We start from the raw sequence: 18,942 nt of genomic DNA, 5'->3' as shown, positions 1-18,942 counted from the left end.
TATCCAATTTTCAGTGGTATAAAGCTTGTTTGGCATCATACCATCATTCTGACAATAAGGAATGTGCTTTTCAAGTATGTTTTCCAGGAAAGGGAATGTGTTCTACTGTCACAATCAGTGACATATATGTACTTTGTGGGACATGATAGAAAATATACGAGCAAACCAGCTACTGATAGAGTGAACTAAAGGGCGTGTCCTGAAACATTAAACCCATTTCAGTTATGTTGTTTTTTTATATGCTCAGTGACGAACAAAAAACCAGCTCAAGCATCTATTACGAAGGTGAAGCAATTTGAAGGCTCTACGTCTTTTGTGAGGAGAACGCAGTGGATGCTCGAGCAGCTTCGCCAGGTCAATGGTATAGACCCTAATCGGGTGAGTATGAACAGTTCTAGAAAATGAAAATTGAACTCTTTTGTAACTGATTTGTGAATCAGGCATTCTTTCACTGTTCAAAAGGCATCTGGAAAGGTAAGATACAGGTTTAAGTTCAAAGTCTCAAAAAAGAAATAACTCAGTGGAATATGTGAAATAAATTTTAATGGGAAAGATGAGAGGGGGCCAAAGCTCATAGTCATATGGGTTTTTTTTTCCTTCCTGTCTTTTTCTACTTTTCTTCCTAGTCTCTCTTCTTTGTAGAGAGAAAAAGAGGAGGCTTGTTTGCCTTGTCTTCAGCTATAAGCCTCTTGGGGTCCATGTTGGCATGCAGCTGTGTTACAAGAGCAGTAAGTAGAAGCAAGGACAGGAGAGGTTACTGAGGTTCAGTTTGTGAAATACCGTGAAGCTTGCGTTCTCTCCTCAGATGCTTCTGCATTTCTTATCTTTTTCTACAAAGGGTGGTGGTGTGGTTTAGTTGGCAATGGCACCTGAATGCTGATTAAAAAAAAAAAAAAAAAAAAAAAAAATAAAACAAATAAACCTCCCACTAAATGGTTCTGGAATTATTCCTTTAATGTGGAACACACAGCCTGCCTTGAGCTGTCTCAGGGCAAAGTTAGACTAATGTGTAATAAGCTTATGAATACAAATCTTCAGTAGTAAACCAGCAGAATTAGGAATGTGGCTCATACTATGTGATCACAAAGTGACTTACTGTGTTCATTGTACAGCAAAACATGTTTGTAGCTAACCCCCTTGGTTTGTTCAAAGCTGTGCTCTGATCAGCCACTTAAACATCTTAACAATAGTGCACCAAATTCTGTTACTGCCTAGTACAATCTTTTGTACAAAAAAGAAGCCCTTTTGGCCTCTGCCCTATGAAATGCAGGGGGTGGAATTACATTTTCTCTGTGTAAAGGAACAATGAAAATGAAAGAAATGACAAATAAATAAGGGATATGAGTTTTAGACCCTTTCCCAGCATCTACTTTGTAAATAACATGCTTGGAATACTCTCAGGTTGGAAGTCCTATCAAGTTCTTAAGCTTAGACATGTGTTCCTTTCAAACTTGTCTTCTTGTGACTTCCTAGTGTCATCAATTACAATGAAGAGATTAGAGTGGCGGGGGAAAAAAAAAAAAAAAAAAAAAAAAATAAAAAACAAACAAAACCACACCAACATTTAGATTACAAAACGATATTTAGCAAATATTGCTAAATACAGAGCAATACTTCTTGCATAAAATCCATTTATTTTGTCAGTTGATGCATGGTATAGAACCGGGCTTTGATTTGTTCTGGGAGTGCTCCTTGTTATCCTGAGGTCTGTGTGACACTTTATCATAATACATTAAATACAATAACTAGGACTTGCTCTTTGTTTTCCTCCTTTGGTTGAGCATAGAGAGCAGAACCATATCTTGTGTAATATAGTGTGAAAGTAGATTTTTGTGCTGAGAGGCACAAATCCTTGTGTAATATATGAGAGTGAAGTAACTGTATATCTATAGATAACAAGGATTTCTTATGATATTCCAACTTTTAATTTTTTGGGCTAAAGTATTTTTGTTTTCAAGTATTTTTGTCATAGCTGAATATTCCTTATTAAAAATACCTCCAAGAAAAAAAAACTTCCTGCCTGTTTTTTTTGCATTCAGAAATATGCAAAGGAAAAGTAATCCCAGGATGGTCTTGAGTTGCATGACCTTTCTGCTTTTTCCAACATAATACTTTTTAAAAAATAGTATCTCTGTATCTTTCTCCAAATCATTTATAAAACTGGAATAATAGAAGTGTGATTTGTTGTGGGTTGTTTTTTCTTCTAGGATTCCCCAGAATTTGATTTACTGTTCGAAAATGCTTTTGACCAATGGGTAGCAAGCACAGCTTCAGAAAAATGCACATTCTTTCAGGTTCTACATCACACTTGTCAGCGATACCTTACAGACAAGAAACCAGAATTTATCAACTGCCAGTCTAAAATTATGGGAGGTAAGTTAATTGAAGCTGGAGTACTTTGTGCAGTTGCACATGAAATGATTTGCATGTGAGTTATTCTCTGTTCAAATGAGCTTGCAACCTATTTACATCTTGAAATCATGGGTCTGAATATGCTAACTTCACAGTAGTAAACTTCTAGGCTTCAGCATTTCTCCGTTAAGCACCAGTTCACACTTTTCTACTATCTTTGCTTCCTTAGTCTTCAGTTCTAGAGGCAAGATCCCCTACCCACCTTGTGAGAAGTCATTCCTCTCCCTGTTTTTAGCAACGTTGATTTTGATCTGTGTCTCTACTTCTGTTCATCCAGAAACATTTCTGGGTGGCCTGGAATATTTCCTACTAAAAGCCTGTTCTGCATTGCCATTTCCTCACAAGTCTGTGAAAAACTGGTTATTACTAAACTTCCCATGGGTTTTTTGGAACTTACTTTGATCTTGACAGAAATCAGATAGTTTAGAGTTTTGTTACATTTCATAAGTCACACATCTTAAGGTGAATTTCCAGGGTTAGACTAAAAAATGTCTGGTTATATAAAAAAGTCTGGTCAATGTATGAAATTGTTATTTACCATCCACTTCCTGAGCAACAAAAGCTATTTTGGGGCGAGGATTTTCACATATTTCACAAAGTATTCTTTAGGAAAATAAACTAGTTTAGATGTTCCCTTAAACTGAAACTTATGCACATAATCTCCTTTTTGTCTGCTCTAAAACAGAACAGTTTTTAAAACTCTTACACCTCCTGTGTTCTTCACAGCTGGAATAAAAAAATTTGTTTTTCCCAATGAGTCTTCAAACTGTAGAAGAGAAGTGCAAGCTGACTTAGGGTTTTCTTTAGCTGTTGTTTCTTTCTCCCAATAGACATCAGTTATAAATATGGAGAACCTTACTCAGTTCTTTCTGGTAATTCTCTCATAAATCTAGAATACTTTCCTGTATTCTGTTTTCAGAACTATATTTTGTGCAGCCACCTTTATGTGTTCTTTTTTCTGGCTGTTATTTTGTCTTGCATCCATTTCCTCTAAAACACCAAAGATAAACTTGAGGAAGGGAGAAATCATCTCCAGTTTGGTGCTTACATTTTAGCTACTGACACTGAGGTTACCACTAACTTTGTGGTCATAAGTCAGAACTGTTCTGTCAATCATCCTTTTCTTTTAGTGTCTTCTCAAACTAAGAAAATTTCTTGTAAACTTCCTCTCTGATTTTTCCCCCCTTCCACATTAATAGGATTTCCTTTGTTTTCTTTTTGGTGTGCTGTGGAGGAGGGAGGAGCAGTTTCTGTACTGATGGGAGAAGATACCCCCTACAATTTTTCCATTTCATATGGAAGAAATCTCATATCAAGCCTTTGTTTTTCATCTGTTTGCTGATGATGCTCACTTCCATCCTTCCTGCTAATAAGTCAATATTAATAAACCACCACACATTTCAGCCTCTGAAATTATTTTATTCTCATAGCTTGACCTGTCCAAAATTGAATTCCTGATTCAAATGACTCAAATATTAACCTTTATCCTAAACAAGTGTCAACACAGCAGGGGAAAAAAAAAAAATTGCCACTGAGGTTCATAAACTTCTGCTTGACTTCTACTTTTTTAACACTCACTAGACCCTACCATGTTCCATGAAGCATACCCCCATTCTCTCTGTTACAGCTTCATAGCTAAAATGGGCTTATTCAGCCATTCTCCAATACCGGATAGTGACTGTGTCCATATTGCTTGCTGGTCATTCTGACTGTGCAGAGATGCAGTCTGTGCGTGTACATACATGGTACAGATCATGGATGTGTTACAGGGCCAGGGACTAATAAATCTCCTCATGGATACAGTGCTTCTGCTGTTCTTCACACTGTCAACTTTTTCCTCACACTGGGTTACAGATTCCCTGTGCATAAGTTTAAATTTGACTGAAACTATAACAACTGCAACCCAAGTAATAGTTTGCCCAAAATTCCACTGGCTTTGTGTGTCTGCCTCACTGAGCAATGGTAAGTCTACCAAAAATTAAAAAAAAAAGTCCTCATTGGCAAATAACCAGTATCAATAATTATAAAAGGCAATACAATCATATTATTGGAAATGTGTATTCAGATTGGTATTCTTAATGCAATGCTAAGTTTTCTACAGAAATACTGTATCTATACTATAATTACAAGCTTTATTGGTGTGTTCATGCATACAGATAAATTCTTACTCGGTTCCAAAAGCATTGTTCTAGCAGCCATGCTGGGATTTCTTGAAAATATAGGTAATTAATAGATGAAATTTAGCTTTTCAAACTATATTTTTTGAGTTGTGGAAAAATTAATTTTTCTGCTATGTTATTTAGCATTTTTCCTATTGTTCTAGTATACATGGGAATATATTTCACTAATCTTTCCATCATCTTCAAAAGCTTTTGCATTACTTTATATTTAAACTCATTTATCTAGTGGAGCCATACTTCTTCCACTGATTAAAAATGAATAAATAACTGTCATAGCAGCTTTGAAATATCTCCCAATTAAAGGCAGGTCTCCTTGGTAATATGTAATACTGTGAAATTAGTTTAGTCATTGGGTTATGTTAGTTGGTCTGTTACTTTGAGGCAAATGGAGTAATTAAGTGACTAGAAGCAGCACTCTTCATTGATTTTAGAAGCTGTTCTGTGAGTTGGTAGTTGGCAGACTGAGACGGTAGGGAGATATCTGCAGTTTTGCTAGCGCTCATTTGAAGCCCAGGGATGGGCCAACTGTGTATCAAAATGCATTTAGTCTGAAACCTGCAGTATTGGAGTCTTTTTATGGAACATACAATGAAATGTGTTGTTGATCTCAAATTCATCCTGACTGGAAGAAGTAAGGTCCAACTGTAGCCAAGCAAACCAGAGAACATATACCTGAGGATACAGCTTGAAATTAATGAAATTCAGTTCAGAATTTGCACCTTGGTTTTTATTGTTACTGTTTTGTTGGGGTATTTTGCTAATTAGCCAAAGCAGTATATTCAAATCATTCGTAAACCTTAGTGCAGTCAGATTTCGAATGAAGCATGTCACTTCATCCCCTCTATCAAGGTAGCATTTATGTTTTAAGTGATATTCTTTTAAACTTTCTAGGGGATGTGAAAAGTAATATTCTTTTTGGATGGTTAGTCAGTTTAACTTCTAATACTCTACAAGTATTTTTTTAAATAAATTACTGGAATATGTGTATGCATACACCCACATGCTTATGTATGTAATGATACAGATATGTACATCATATATGTAATGTGCATCTTGTAGCTAATACGTACTTTGAAAAACAGACAAAAAAGCCACCGAAGAACACTTCTTCTGAAGTGGAACTGAAGATGAAAGAACTTGAAGGGCTTGTTTACAAGCTTACTTATCTTAGTGAGCCTTATTCCTCCCTAAAGGATAGGAGTGAAGAAAGCAAAATTCATGCTGCTCCTGTTTCTGCAGGAAGTGCTTAGGAGCTTAGCCATAAGTAGATGAGTGTCCCTGTGGAACTGCAGACCCTCTTCATTGCCTTCCTCCTTTTATGTCCTTCCCCTACACATGCTTCCCCCTACAGGCCAGAGCCCTGCCCCTGATTCTTCTCCAGAACGATTTTTTTTGTGCTTTATTTTCATTTGAGTATTGTGTAAGGATATAGTCTGTAGAGTTCAGTAGGCTAGACTGTTTTCTGTAACTTGGTTAATGACATTAGTAATTACAGCGATAATGAGTACTGATTAAAGATATGAGTGCTAATTCTGAAAACAAAAAAATTCAAATTTAGGAAGACTATAACAAGATTTCTGCCACTAGTGTCTAAATATTTCAAGTTTTGTCTCCTGTTTAGAATTTAGAAGAGCCCTCTCCATAGCTTACGTGAATTCTGGATGTTGTTTTGGAGAGGAAAGAAAAGGCAGGCATTTGGGATAGAGGTTTTTTTAACTGAGGTAGGAAATATTTTCCACTTTTGTATCTTTCTAACATGGGTTCTGATACAGGAAAACATCTGATTTGGAGTATCTTTGTGTTAATTGTTATTCGGTGGCCAAGTTAATCGGATTGTATTGCTTTTACGTCAGTAATGTAAAAAACAAAGTTGGAGATGAGTGGTATGCAGAAATTTTGTCATCTACAGATTGTGTTCATTAGAACAACTTAATTCTTGACATGATGTTAGGCTGACACTGAGGATGAATTTGACTTTCATTTCTGGATCGAACCCTGTGAGCATTGGAAACTCTTCAAAGGTTAATTCTGGGCCTATAAGAATAAAAAGTTGCTGCCACCTTGAGATACATCTTAGAAATGCATAATCCTTGGAAGGGTGCAAGACCTGAGGTTGAAGGAAGATGATGATCTTGCGATTTCTTGTTTGTTTTAAGCTTTGTCCTACGTATTTACTTTGGTTTTAACAATCATTCTGCTGAATTAGTTAAAATGTTCTTAGAAGCCCAATGTAATGACACCTTTGCCTCTGTAACCTTTTCTCTGGGACAGCTGGCAGGAGTTGTTAATGCATCATTCTTTCTCTCCTCAAAGAATATATTGCCAGTGTGAGAATGGTAATGAGTGCTACTTTGTTCATAAGCTGTTGATTCGTCTTAGCTTACCACATTTGAGACCTGGTAAACATAGTGGTGTTTACTCTACTGTGCAAGATTAATGATTGACTAAAGGAGATGAACAAAAACTTGCAGTTAGGAATTAGAATGGGAAGAAAGACGATTGTTCCCCTCCCTCCTGTCAAATACTTAGTAGTTGTTGGTTTCTATTCTTGCCTGATAGGTATTGAAAAAAGTTTGTAATTGAACATATTATTCTTGCAGACTTTCACTTTTAATTCTGCTAAAAAACAACAAAACAACAAAAAAAAACAAGGACAAAGTATCTACTGTGTTATTTTGACGGTGTTTTGCCATTTTGAAATTAACAATCAGATGAATCCTAGCAAAGTTTCTGTTCAGAAACAACTTTTTTTGCATTTGATTAAGATATTTCTTGCCAGTGTATACCAAATAGTTGTTTGCTTTAGAGAAAATAAAAAGACTACTATCAGTCTAGAGATTGAAATATTAGAAATAAATTTTCTGTTGCCAAAGAACATTTCAGGTGCTTGCTTTTATACCCTGCATATTCATGTCAAGATTAATTCTGCTTTACTATTTTTCTTTTATTTAACTGGAAGGATTTTAGTTGTCTTAAGCATAAAAGATGTATGTTGAGATCAGAATGGGTAAGAATAGTTGAGTTCTTGTTCCGTAGAAATATTGCATATATTCAGAGCTTTAAATTGAATTTCTAAAATCGGAATCTTGGGCAAAAGAGTACATTATGTTCTTGTAAAATCTCTAGGAGTGCATAAAATGAGAAGAGACATTAATCATAATAAAGGTTGGTTCCTTTCTGATCTGTATAACTCTGAAATGAGATAATATAGAAAGCATTAAGCAATATATTTTCTTGCCTTTTCTGAAGAATGAAGGTCTAAGTGAGGTGTTTATCTTCAAGATGCAGAATATTACTGTTTGTCATAGAAATGCGAAAATGTTTTGTGTGAAAATATCAGATTTTGGTGTTTACAGAGCCAGAATGGAGTTCTGTGCTTTTGTGATAATTACCGATTCTGAAAATTCCTGATTGGTTAGACTTTCAGTATGTATAAATATTAGTTAATATTGCAAATATTACTACCTTAGGTTAGTATTGATTTTTCTAAATGTGTTAGATTAAAGTTTTCAAGTTTAAATAAATTTCTCAGTTTGGAAGAGGGTAAAGATTGTGGTAATATGAAATTGATCATAATTAGATGTTTCCTTAATTTATAGCCAATCCACAATATACAATAAAGTCCTGTCCTGGCATCAGTGCCAGTATTTAAAAACATCAACAGGAGAAGTATATTTGAAATAGAGAAGATAAGTTTTTCTGAAAGACATTTGTGACTTGCTAATTTGGCTCTTAATCTCTGTGCTATATATTCTCCAGACTATTAATTATTAATTTTTGACTAATTATTAATTTTTAGTTTCTGTAACTTTGACTAAACTTTAAACTTCAGTACTGTATTTTGGAGGCAGGAAGGTGGGGACATCAAAACTATATGGTGATGTTGAACCCTGGCAGAAACGAAAGTGTGTGATGTAATTGACTTGAAAAATTACATATAGTATCTTATCCTTTTTTTAATGGAACTTTTATTAGCACTAAAAACGGATCAAGACAAAAAGATCAAAAAGTATAAAGAAAATTTAAAAAAACACTTAGCTTATGAAAATCCTTGCTTTAATGTGCTATGTAAAAACATTTTAAAAATTAGCTATCCAAAGATATTAATCATAATTTTTTTAATAAGCAAAGATTGGAAGTAATCTACTATTCTCTTGTTCTTCTGATCATCAAGCAAACTAATAATTATTGAGGCTTAGGAGATGACTTCATTGTGTAGTTACTCCAGTTTGCCTGTTGCAGTATTACAACCCTTTGAGAAGGTGGTGGTGCAAACAGCTAGACAGACCGCTAGTCTGATCCACTGTGGCAGTTCCATTTACTTCTCTCCTCTATAAATAAGATACAATTGGTTTATAATGTAGTTCTACTGAACTGCTGTCGTATCTGTAGTGCATTACAGCACCTTTGAGTCATACGCTTGTGTGTATTTTGTTTCACTGTGTGTCTGTGCCTTGGTAAATATTTTCCTAGGAAATTGCATTTAAACTGAATGTATTGTTTGTTGTGGCTTGCAAGTTACTGCACTGTCAGTTTTGGTGTGTGAGAGTTCTGCTTGAAAGAGTGCTTTTTGTTGAAGAAAGTGAACAGCCTGTAAAAATAAACTTGATAGAGAAGTCAGTTTCTGCACTTGTCAGTCATACCATGAATCTAGTCCCAGTAGAAAGCGCAGTGTCGCAATGCAATCTATGACAAGAAAAAGCTTGTGTCGGTCCCATGTTGTGTTACAGTGAATGCTAGAGATTGCATCTTCCAGCTATGAAGAAAGTTACTGTATTTCAAATGAAACACGACTGCCTGGACTCATGAGCTAATGATGACATCGATAAGAAGTTTGCAACATCTTTGAAATGCTCACTGCAGGTAGCTGATGTTTGCTGTGCTTCCCTAAAGAAAATTGCTGATAAGTAAGCTGAAGAAAAGTTAATGTTTTTCTTCTTTACTGATTGATTGGTCTTAGCACACCTGAGTTATTACATACTGAGCTTATCAGTCCTGTAAGCCCACCTCAAGGACTACTTGAAGTGCTTCTTACCCCAGAGGTGGAATTTATCTTGAATGTTGTAATCTATGATCATAGTGGCAAAGCTGCTCACTGCCAGTTTGACCCTGATTTGTTTTTACTGAAGTATCTTACTATTTCACCTTGCATAGCTTCATTAGTTTAGTGTTTTTAATAATTTTGAAGGTACAAGTCTGACTTCCACATACTTAGTATATTTATACGCATATAGATATATTTGTGTATAGATAAAGTATATGTTTGGGTTTGTATATGAATTTTATAGAATTTTGGAATTCATCAGTCCTTGCTTAAAATGAGATGGATACTACTTCTGTTTTGATGCTGCTGTGCATTAATTGATCATTGAAAGCTGTCTTCTGGTCACCTTTGTGTGTAACCATGCAAGACCAGCTGGAGTTTCTTCATTCTTAATGAAACTTTTTTGATCTAGCTGTACTCTGACGTGGAATGGTGATTGTCCATGTTCATAATGACTTCAGAACTATTAGAAATGGAAAACAGAATTGCTTCTCTCATTCTTTTAAAAAAGAAAAAAAAGCAGCCTTGGATTCCAAATAAAGTCTTTAAAAGGGAAAACTGCACCACCTGAATGCTCAACTGTTTCAAAAACTAAAATCTTCCTTTTCTGTTCCTACAGCCCAGTATTTCTTATGTTTCTTCTTTAGGTCTCTGTTACTTAATTTAATGCAGCCATTTTTCCCACTCTGGATAGTGAATGCAAGTTGTGCCTTGATAGTAATAACTGAAAATAAACTACTGAAAATACCTCTATGGGACACACTTTTGTGTGAATCCAAATCCATTTCTTGATATTTGTGAGCTGCTTAAGTCCTTGAGAATGAATTTTGCATGAATTCTTATGTTGCTTGAGACAAGAAAACTCAAATGAAGCATTAAATAAGTTTTTCTTAAAATGACAGTGATCCAACCATTTGACTTCATCTTGTCTATAAACCACACAACCACTAGCTCATTTGAAATTCATTGCTCAGAACCATCTGGTGCTTAATGAATTCATATATATTTTTTTCAGAGTATCTTTTTGTTCCTTTCTGAATTTTGATTCTTTCCATTTTAGGTCAGAAAGGGTAGGCCTTGATGTGTCTCGAGAATCACTTTTTGATCTTCTGGGTAAAAATCCTATATGCCATATTTTTCATAAATGGTCCCTTTCAAAGTTGTAAGGCAATGACATTGCTATACATCTGAATGAAGTAAATAGGAAGTGTAAATTATCTTGTACTTGTTGTCCAGCATTGTTTCCATTCCAAAAATAACTCTGAACTTAGTACAGTGTAGTCCTTCTTAACTAGCAGGAATTCATTAGTGTTGACATTTTCAGTCTTCTGTACTTCTCTAGTTGACACAGATAGGAACAGTTCATGATGTATATCCCCCCCCTGTGTGCTTTCACAGGAACAGCTTGTTCTCTACTTTGATAGTATAGGTCATTTCTCTGCTGAAGGATTTTAGCATCTGCTTCATGTTTCGCAGCTCCTGTATTGACATAAGAATGCATAGAAGACCTTGTTTGGATAATCTTATTACTAACATTTAATGTTTCTTATTGTTCAGATGCAAGGTTCATTTGATAGCTGCATTTTGATTTATAATATCTATAGTATATGGGCTGTGGGTTTTTTTGCTTTTCATTTGTTTGTGTTTTGGGGGCATTGTATTTTTTTGGTTGTTTTTTTACCTTCATGTAAACCTGGTACTTGAAAACACAGAACTTGGAGTACGCCACGACAGTGGCAAAAAAAATCAGGATTGTTTTCCCTCTGACTTACGTTCTCGCAGTTCAAAGTACTGTTGAATATGGGTGTCCTTCCCAGGTTCAGGGCTTCCAAAAAGTGAATTGGAGAACAGTATTTAAATGTTGGAAAAGTCCATGCTGAATCTGTGTGAAGATGAGGCAAATGACACCAGTTAAACTACATTCTGTATCTCCAGACTTTCTGGGAATTGAGGAGGAGGAGGATAAAAAAAGTTATTCAGCAGCTGGGATATTGGGAGGTGAACCCTTTGTTGCACATGGTAATGAAACATAATCCTTTCTAGGTCACCTGGAGTAGAACTGCCAGATTTAGAAGGCTGGTTAGAGGAATAAAGGAATAGAACAACTAAAATCGCTTCTTTATGTGTTAATACATAGTTAATTTTGTGTTCAGCAAAACTAAATCTACAGCAAAGAAATACTATCAAGTATTTTATTGCTGAACAATGTTCCCTCCATTTTTTCATCTCTCTCCTCTATTTCAATTTAAAAAAATGTCTATTGGCAATGCTGTTGGATAAAATAACCCATTCTAATTCTGTGTAATTCTGTTTTCCGTCCCCTGATTTTAACAGCCATTCCGTCTTCGCTTAATTATATATATCCAGTGTCCACATTGGAATAGAATGTCAGTCCCTGTTCTTCTTTGACTTAGAAGAAAAAGCTAGTTTCTGGGTATCTAGCATGTTTCATCTGGTCTCCAAGTGAACACCTATATGAAAACTTCCTCCTAACTCAGGTTTCTAAACTGTTCAGATTTCTAACCTGGAAGAGGTACATTTAAAAAACAAAAGTTGTAGACCATCAGTCTAGGTAGCAGATAGGTAGGAAAATGTCTTCCAGGCTACTCAAGCCATTTGAAAAATAACCCATAAAATTTACTTGCAATGACTTGATATTTTTATGATTCCTTTTCATAGATTAGCATTATTGTTTAATATAAAACATTAAGAAATAGAACACTGTATGTAGTTTTGATGATGTCTTAGACCAAAGTGTTGGGTCTTTTGCTGTTCAGAATTAATTACAAAAGCATTGTTTCAGAATGCGTCCTGTGGCATGATAGTAATTTTCTAAGTATATAATTTATTGATTTTCTGTCTTTCTCTTCACAGTATTTAAACTCACTCATAAAATGCAAAACAGATTGGATCTACATCACCTTCACTCACTGTAGGCTTTAATGCATTACATCGCATCTCTGCAGCTGTAGAACATCTTGAGAGGAGAAGAGGCTTGGTATGGATGCCACTGTTTTGATTCCCAGGGGTGGAATCAAATCTGAAATGACAATCCCTAAAATCACTGAACTTTCCCTTTGTTGAAGGTTAGAAGCTGATCCAAGCTACTGAAAGACCAGTTATACTGGCTAATTGTGATAGATTCTGTGCTGTTATGAGGCTACAAACAAATTCTGTAGACATTTTTCTCATATCTTCATTCTGTTAGAAGTTTTTCTTCATTAAAATAATACATAGTTGATGGATCTATGTAATATTTTCTGTTCTCTCTCCACTGCCGGACCACTAACAAGATATAACATCAAATGATTTCTTCTGCTCTTTGCTTTTGTTTACATTTGACAAAAATATAAAATTAGTACTTTGGCTGCTTGCTGTTTCTGTTTACCAGTACGTACCCTCAGTTTGCACACCTATGTAAATAATATTCTTTCTTCTGTTTCCTTTTTCCCTCCTTCCCCCCCCCCCTCTTCTAAAGGACTAGTGCTGAAATGATGCTTTAAAACTGGTTATGGGTTTGAACAGGAAAGTACAGAAGCTAAAGTTCTCTGAAGTGTTGACTTAAGCTTGCAGTTAGGAAAGTCATTGCTATTCTGACTTGGACAGGTTTTTAGTGGCATATCTTTCCACTCCTGCCAAATTAAGGTCAGTCATATCTTTCAGACTTCCCTTATACCCCTTCAGGAACCATAGCAGACTCCTCTTCATTCACTGTGAACTTCAGCTCTAAATTCCCTGGATACTGTGATTGCTCTGCATGGTTTGTGCTTGATAGTTGTGCAAAAGTGAAGAAACTTTGTTCCACTGGTGTCTCATTTAGAACAGTTCCACAAAGCTATAATAAAAAAGCTCATGCAGACAAGTTGAGCTTCAGGAGTCTAGTTATAGCAGTCTTGAAATCAGAGCATTTACTCAGGTCCTCAGGTGGATCTTGCAACCTCTTCTGAGCTTTGTGCAGCTGTGACGGTATTACTTGCAAAACCCTGGATAGCTAGCAGTCCAGATCTGGAATGGCTATGTAGGCTGCAGTCATTGCAGGAATCTGAAATACAGATACTTCATTCAGTCAGCCAATCCAGAAAGACTATGTAGCTTTCTCTTTTAGCTTTCTTTCCAGTAAATAAGTCAAACCCAGGGCTAAAACAAGAAGTGGGATGTTGCCCACTAAACTACTTTTTTTTTTTCCTTTTTTTTTTTTTTGGGGGGGGGGTGTACACTCAAAATTTACCTAGCAAATCTAAAGAGCTGACATGGCTAATAAGAACAGAGAAAGAAACTGATCTCTGTTGTCAATAAAGCTTATCTTGTTCTGTTGTTTGCTGAGGAAGGTTTTGCAGCTGAACAGTTAGGATTATCATTTTACCCCCTACATTCTTTATAATCAGTCAAATCTTTTTAAAAGTATAATGTTATGATTCACAAGGTATTTTTTTGTTACTGTTAGAAATAACTTGGAAGCATCTGTTTAACTCCCAGGGTATAGATATTACTTAACTAGTAGAAGGAATAAAATGTGCTGTTTCCTCATGTGAGAACAAAGGTATGTTAAACTTGGCTTTTTTTGGCCTTAAAAGTACAGGATTACAGATATAAAAAGAAATTGTATGCACATGTAGATAATGAATTCAAAAGCAATGAAGTGACAAACTAGGGTTATATTAGAACATGTTGCTATAGTATAAATATTCTAAATTACTAGAACTAACATTACAGGCTTCATTTCAGATGTTGCAAATCAGGAAGACGGAAAAATATGAGGTCATATTTTAAGAGGTTTATAGAGGTTTAAAGAGTGCTTATAATCCACTCTTTGTTTTTTCTTTTTTCTTTCCATCTTATGTACTTTGGACAAAATACCAAATTAGATGGATTTTTAATGTAAAAATCTCTCTACTACTAAATAATGTGCAATATTTGCCTGCATTTTTCTCTTCACAGCTGTTCTTGGCCACTGTTGGCATTAATTGGTATTGAAAGACTCATTTGTGTCAGAAGAAATTGCCTACCCCAAAACAAGGGAAACTAGTTTAATCAGTCTTAATTTGAGATCAATTCTTACTCTGAAACGTGTGTTACTTTCATGGACTGAATCAGATTTTTACCAAGGTGGAACATTGATCCATGACTTGAGATTACAGTGACTCTTAATGTTGTGTGATCAGTAAAAGCTAAATTAAGTGCAGAATATATAACACTTATATCACAACAGTTACCAGATTTTGGTAACTAAAGCTTCTTTTGAAGGTCATAAACTTTCCAGATTCAGGTGCAAAGACCTACGGAAGTGTTTTATTTGCTTTCAAAGAAGGTGGAAGTCCATGGAAATCTTCCTGTCCGGGCTGAGCTAGGAAACTTCTAGATTTTAAGCCTCAAATTTAAGTTGGGAATTACATTATCCTTGAAAGATAAATTGAGAAATTGATGTTCAGATTTAAGTTCAGGTTCAAGTATTCTATAAATGTTCTGTCTTTCAGAATAGTTACTTATCCTTTCTGGCTGATAATTTAAATATTGAAATTATCTAGAGAACATTCCATTCACATGATACAAGAATTCATTAAGTTGTAAGAGGGAATTATCTTACAGGATTACAATCACAGAAATACTGTTTCTGTAATCTTCTACTTAATAACTCAAGCTGTTTAATAAGGCTTTCATGTGCCTATTTAAGAGGGGTCAGAAACCTCTTAACTATTTGGTTCTTTTTAGCAGCAGTTTCCTCTTTTATTGAAAAGAGCTCCTAAAAGAGGCTGTCAGCATGGCACCAATACACGTGAAAGGATGTGTAGCAGTCACTTGGCAGGGAGGCAGGAGGGATTAAAAAGGAGGGGAAGAACATGTTCATCCTGTCGACCTTTATGATCAGCTGTTACTGTAGAGTAGTGATGGAAAGCCTTGGTCTACTGGTAGTCTAGGAACTGTAACTCTGATAATGATGGTTTTAACAAAACAGATATGTTCATTAAGGAGAGGCAGCTTATGGAAGTGTGAAGTGCCACCATCAGTTGGAACTTCATCATTCTAAATATTTTGACTTTTGAAATACCTAAGCTTCCTGACTTAGAAGGCTAGAGTTCACTTAGTTCTTTATCACTATTGTGGTGTTCCTGGTGGGTCATTCCGGACACAGCTGTTCTTTGTTGTGAATGGTTTCCATGACAATTTTAGCAGAGGAAAAGATTTGTCTTCATGTCTAAAGTACTGTGTTGCAGTAGTGAACAGCTGCTGATTTTTTTTTTAATGGCATAATTCTTTCTTCTAATAAAATTTATCATTTTGATTGCTGAATCTGGCTACTATGTGAGAGTCACCTGAGCTTTGACAGCCTAGGGGAATCTTTCAGACTAGAGAAACCTGTAACCTACTCTTTCCACTTTTCCTTGGAAAAGAATCCTTTTCTAGGCAATTGGGTTCCCATCTGAACAAATGCCGGGTAAAGAACTTGAACTTCCTGTGGTTGCTTTCTTCTTCTGAAGTGTTGTTTTGAGTGGTTAAGTACAGTTTGGAGGGTGGAGGAGGAGGTGGCTTTTGCAAAGTGCTTTCTAAAGGAGTGACTAATCAGATACAAGCTACATTCCAGTTGATTTTCATTATTAACAGTAGCTGATCAAAACAAATGGGACGAATATGCACAATTAGCAGAGAAAACATTCAGACATAAAAATTGTCATCCCAGTCCTGGGTGACTGGGATGTTGCTAAAATATTGCCCTTAAATATATAATTCCTAGGTTACCAGACCACGTTCTCCCTGAGGGCAGGTGCTCTTGCACAGCCATTCATTCTCAAGTCAGACACTGTGTTTTTCTTTGATGCGTTCAAACCATTGCGCTTGACTGACTCCATCCAGACCAGTTGTCACTCAGTCTTCTTCATTGTTACTCATGAGCTACAACTTTATTTCAGCCTATGTGGTAACAGAAGTTCGTGATTTTGAATATGCTACTTAAATAGTCTTTTATAAATATTGAGTTTGTAAAGATTGGGTTTGTAGCAATCACAGAATTTTTAAAGTCACCTACCTGATTTAGAAGTGTGCATCTGTTGACAAACACACTGTGTTCCATGCCTCCATGGTAGCACATCAGTGCATTATGTGTCTCAATAATACTAAATGCTACTGAATCAGTAGATGTGGTACTTCAAGACATGGTTTAGTAGACATGGTGGCATCAGGTATACGGTTGGACTTGATGATCTTTGAGGTCTCTTCCAACCATTATGATTCTATGATTGACACAGTGACTGTAAGTAGTACCTTTGTTTAGAAAAATCCTGTGTTTTTAGTGGCCAAGGTAGCCACTGCTCAGGGACTGGCAAGGTGTTGGGCTGCTGGTGGTGAGTGACTAGTTTTGCATCACTTGTTTCTTGTTGTTTGTTTCTTTTCTTTCCCCCTTCACGTATTAAACTTTTTATCTCAACCTTTGAGTTTTCTTGCTTTTGCCCTCCTGATTCTATTCCCTCATCCCACTGGGTGGGACTAAGCAAACAGCTTGGTGGGAACTTACCTGCCCACTGGGGTCAACCCACCACAGGCTTTTATTCAAAATAGATTTTTTTTTTTTCATATTAAATATAGCTTTATAGTAGTTACTGTCTCTTTATCCTATATGAAATCTGTTTCCTTTTTCCTCAGAAAAATACTCTGATTTTGAATATAATTTGATTGGGTATTTCATCTTATGGTCACAAAGAAAAGCAGGAAACACAGGTTTTCGCTTGCTGGCAGAAGTAGCTGAAAGGTTTCAACCATAAACCCCGTACTTTTTCTTTATAGGATGACATCAATGTCAATAAAAATCCATGTGGAAGTTTTCCTATTTCCAATGATTTTACCACTCAGCTGATCAAAAGCAGTAAAACTCACAAGCTTTTTCAGTATTCATAGCTTTCACAGCTCTCTGTCCACTTGTGGCCCCAGTGGAACTACATTTAAGATAAATGTTTAAATTTGGCATCTCATTCTCAAGCAGAAGCTTGCCATGGTGCATAGCTGCTGTTCTTTGTTTTAACTGTATATTCTGCTCCTTGACAGGTCGACTGTAACAGTGGCATTGAGATCCTGTAGAATTCCAGAACTTTCCTAGAGTAAGCCCCTTTAATTCATAATTATCATAATGGGCAAATATCACTGCTCAGTGAGATTTTTAGACTTTATTGATTTTATAATCCCAAAGAAAATTGACCTTTTTAGAGAGCAAGTTAGGCTTTCTTGCTTTCGAAATTATTACATACAAAGTCTTTTCCACCTTGAATCTTTAGATAAGAAGTTTTTCCCAAAAATGCAAATTCCTGTATATTTGGCCTGTATTTGATATACTGGGTTAATAATCTTGACTGTAACTATTGTTAATATGAGCACTAATATTAACTATCACCATTAAATGTTATTTAATACTGATTTTAATTTGTCAGGATTTATCTGTAAGAAGATATTTACTTGAAATATAGTAAAAGTAACAGCATAATCCCCCCTACCCAAAGATTAACTTAACAAATAAGAGACAAATTTCTGCAGTAAGTTGAAGCAAAGATATGTTAAATGAATTTTTCTAATCTTAGTGTTTGAAATTTGAATCAGTAGTTTGATCAGATCAGTCTCTTCATGCGTAGTGCAGGCAATCTTAAGAAACACTTTTCATGTGCAGAGTTTTTCTTCCTTTTCTTGGCCTTTGTCGGATTTTCTGTGGAGAAAATATTTTTGGACCCTTTTTCTCCACCTTTGAATCTAGTCTGACTTAGATGACCCAACAGACTAACACTTGTTAAGCTTTAAATAACACATTATTTCATGTATCATCTATGCAACATAGCTTTCTTTTAGTATATATAAGGACATTTATCTTTTCAGTCAACACAAATAATCTGTGCTTATAAAAGTGTTTGTATTAATTTAACTGTTCAAAAGTATGAATCATTTACTTGACACCATTGGAATGGAGTACTGAATAAAATAGAAGAGAATCTCAGTAGATCAGGAGGTATTCTTATTATCAAGAGTCTCATCAATGAAAAATCTTAATGGCCCTTACGTTGTTTCATGTCTCTGTTTAAAAGGGCCTTAGCATCAGAGGCAATACTTCCATTTTCTTCTAACTGCAACAAGAAAGCTTGTCCTACTCAGCTGTCTGTGGAAGGGATTTTTATAGTCCCTTACAGAACCATAAAAAGGGTTGATTTTTTTTGCAATAAAACTTGTTTTAAATCTAAGATTTTGCAAGCCACATTGAGGAAATTTGGGTATACCTTCCTTGTTAGAAATGAAAATACTGAACTGTTGAACCATTAAGGTGGGGGGGGGGGGGTG

The 18,942-nt window shown here is 35.6% G+C and overlaps 1 protein-coding gene across 1 annotated transcript in view; it reads left to right on the top strand.

Annotated features, from left to right (window-relative positions):
• Window positions 1-222: 222 nt before the first annotated feature.
• STXBP6 (syntaxin binding protein 6 (amisyn)) overlaps window positions 223-18,942 on the top strand; it is a gene marked incomplete at both ends in the record, with an annotated part of 30,965 nt that continues 12,245 nt past the window's right edge. The window contains 2 exons of the mRNA XM_009704947.1: window positions 223-378; window positions 2,208-2,373. Of these exons, the coding sequence (XP_009703249.1) occupies window positions 223-378; window positions 2,208-2,373 (322 nt within the window). The remainder of the gene's footprint in view (window positions 379-2,207; window positions 2,374-18,942) is intronic.

This window comes from Cariama cristata, unplaced genomic scaffold (assembly GCF_000690535.1).
Source record: "Cariama cristata isolate BGI_N322 unplaced genomic scaffold, ASM69053v1 scaffold23177, whole genome shotgun sequence".
Classification (NCBI taxonomy): Eukaryota; Metazoa; Chordata; class Aves; order Cariamiformes; family Cariamidae; genus Cariama; species Cariama cristata.
Note: the sequence above shows the minus strand (reverse complement) of the source record. Positions and strands in the feature narration are given on the sequence as shown.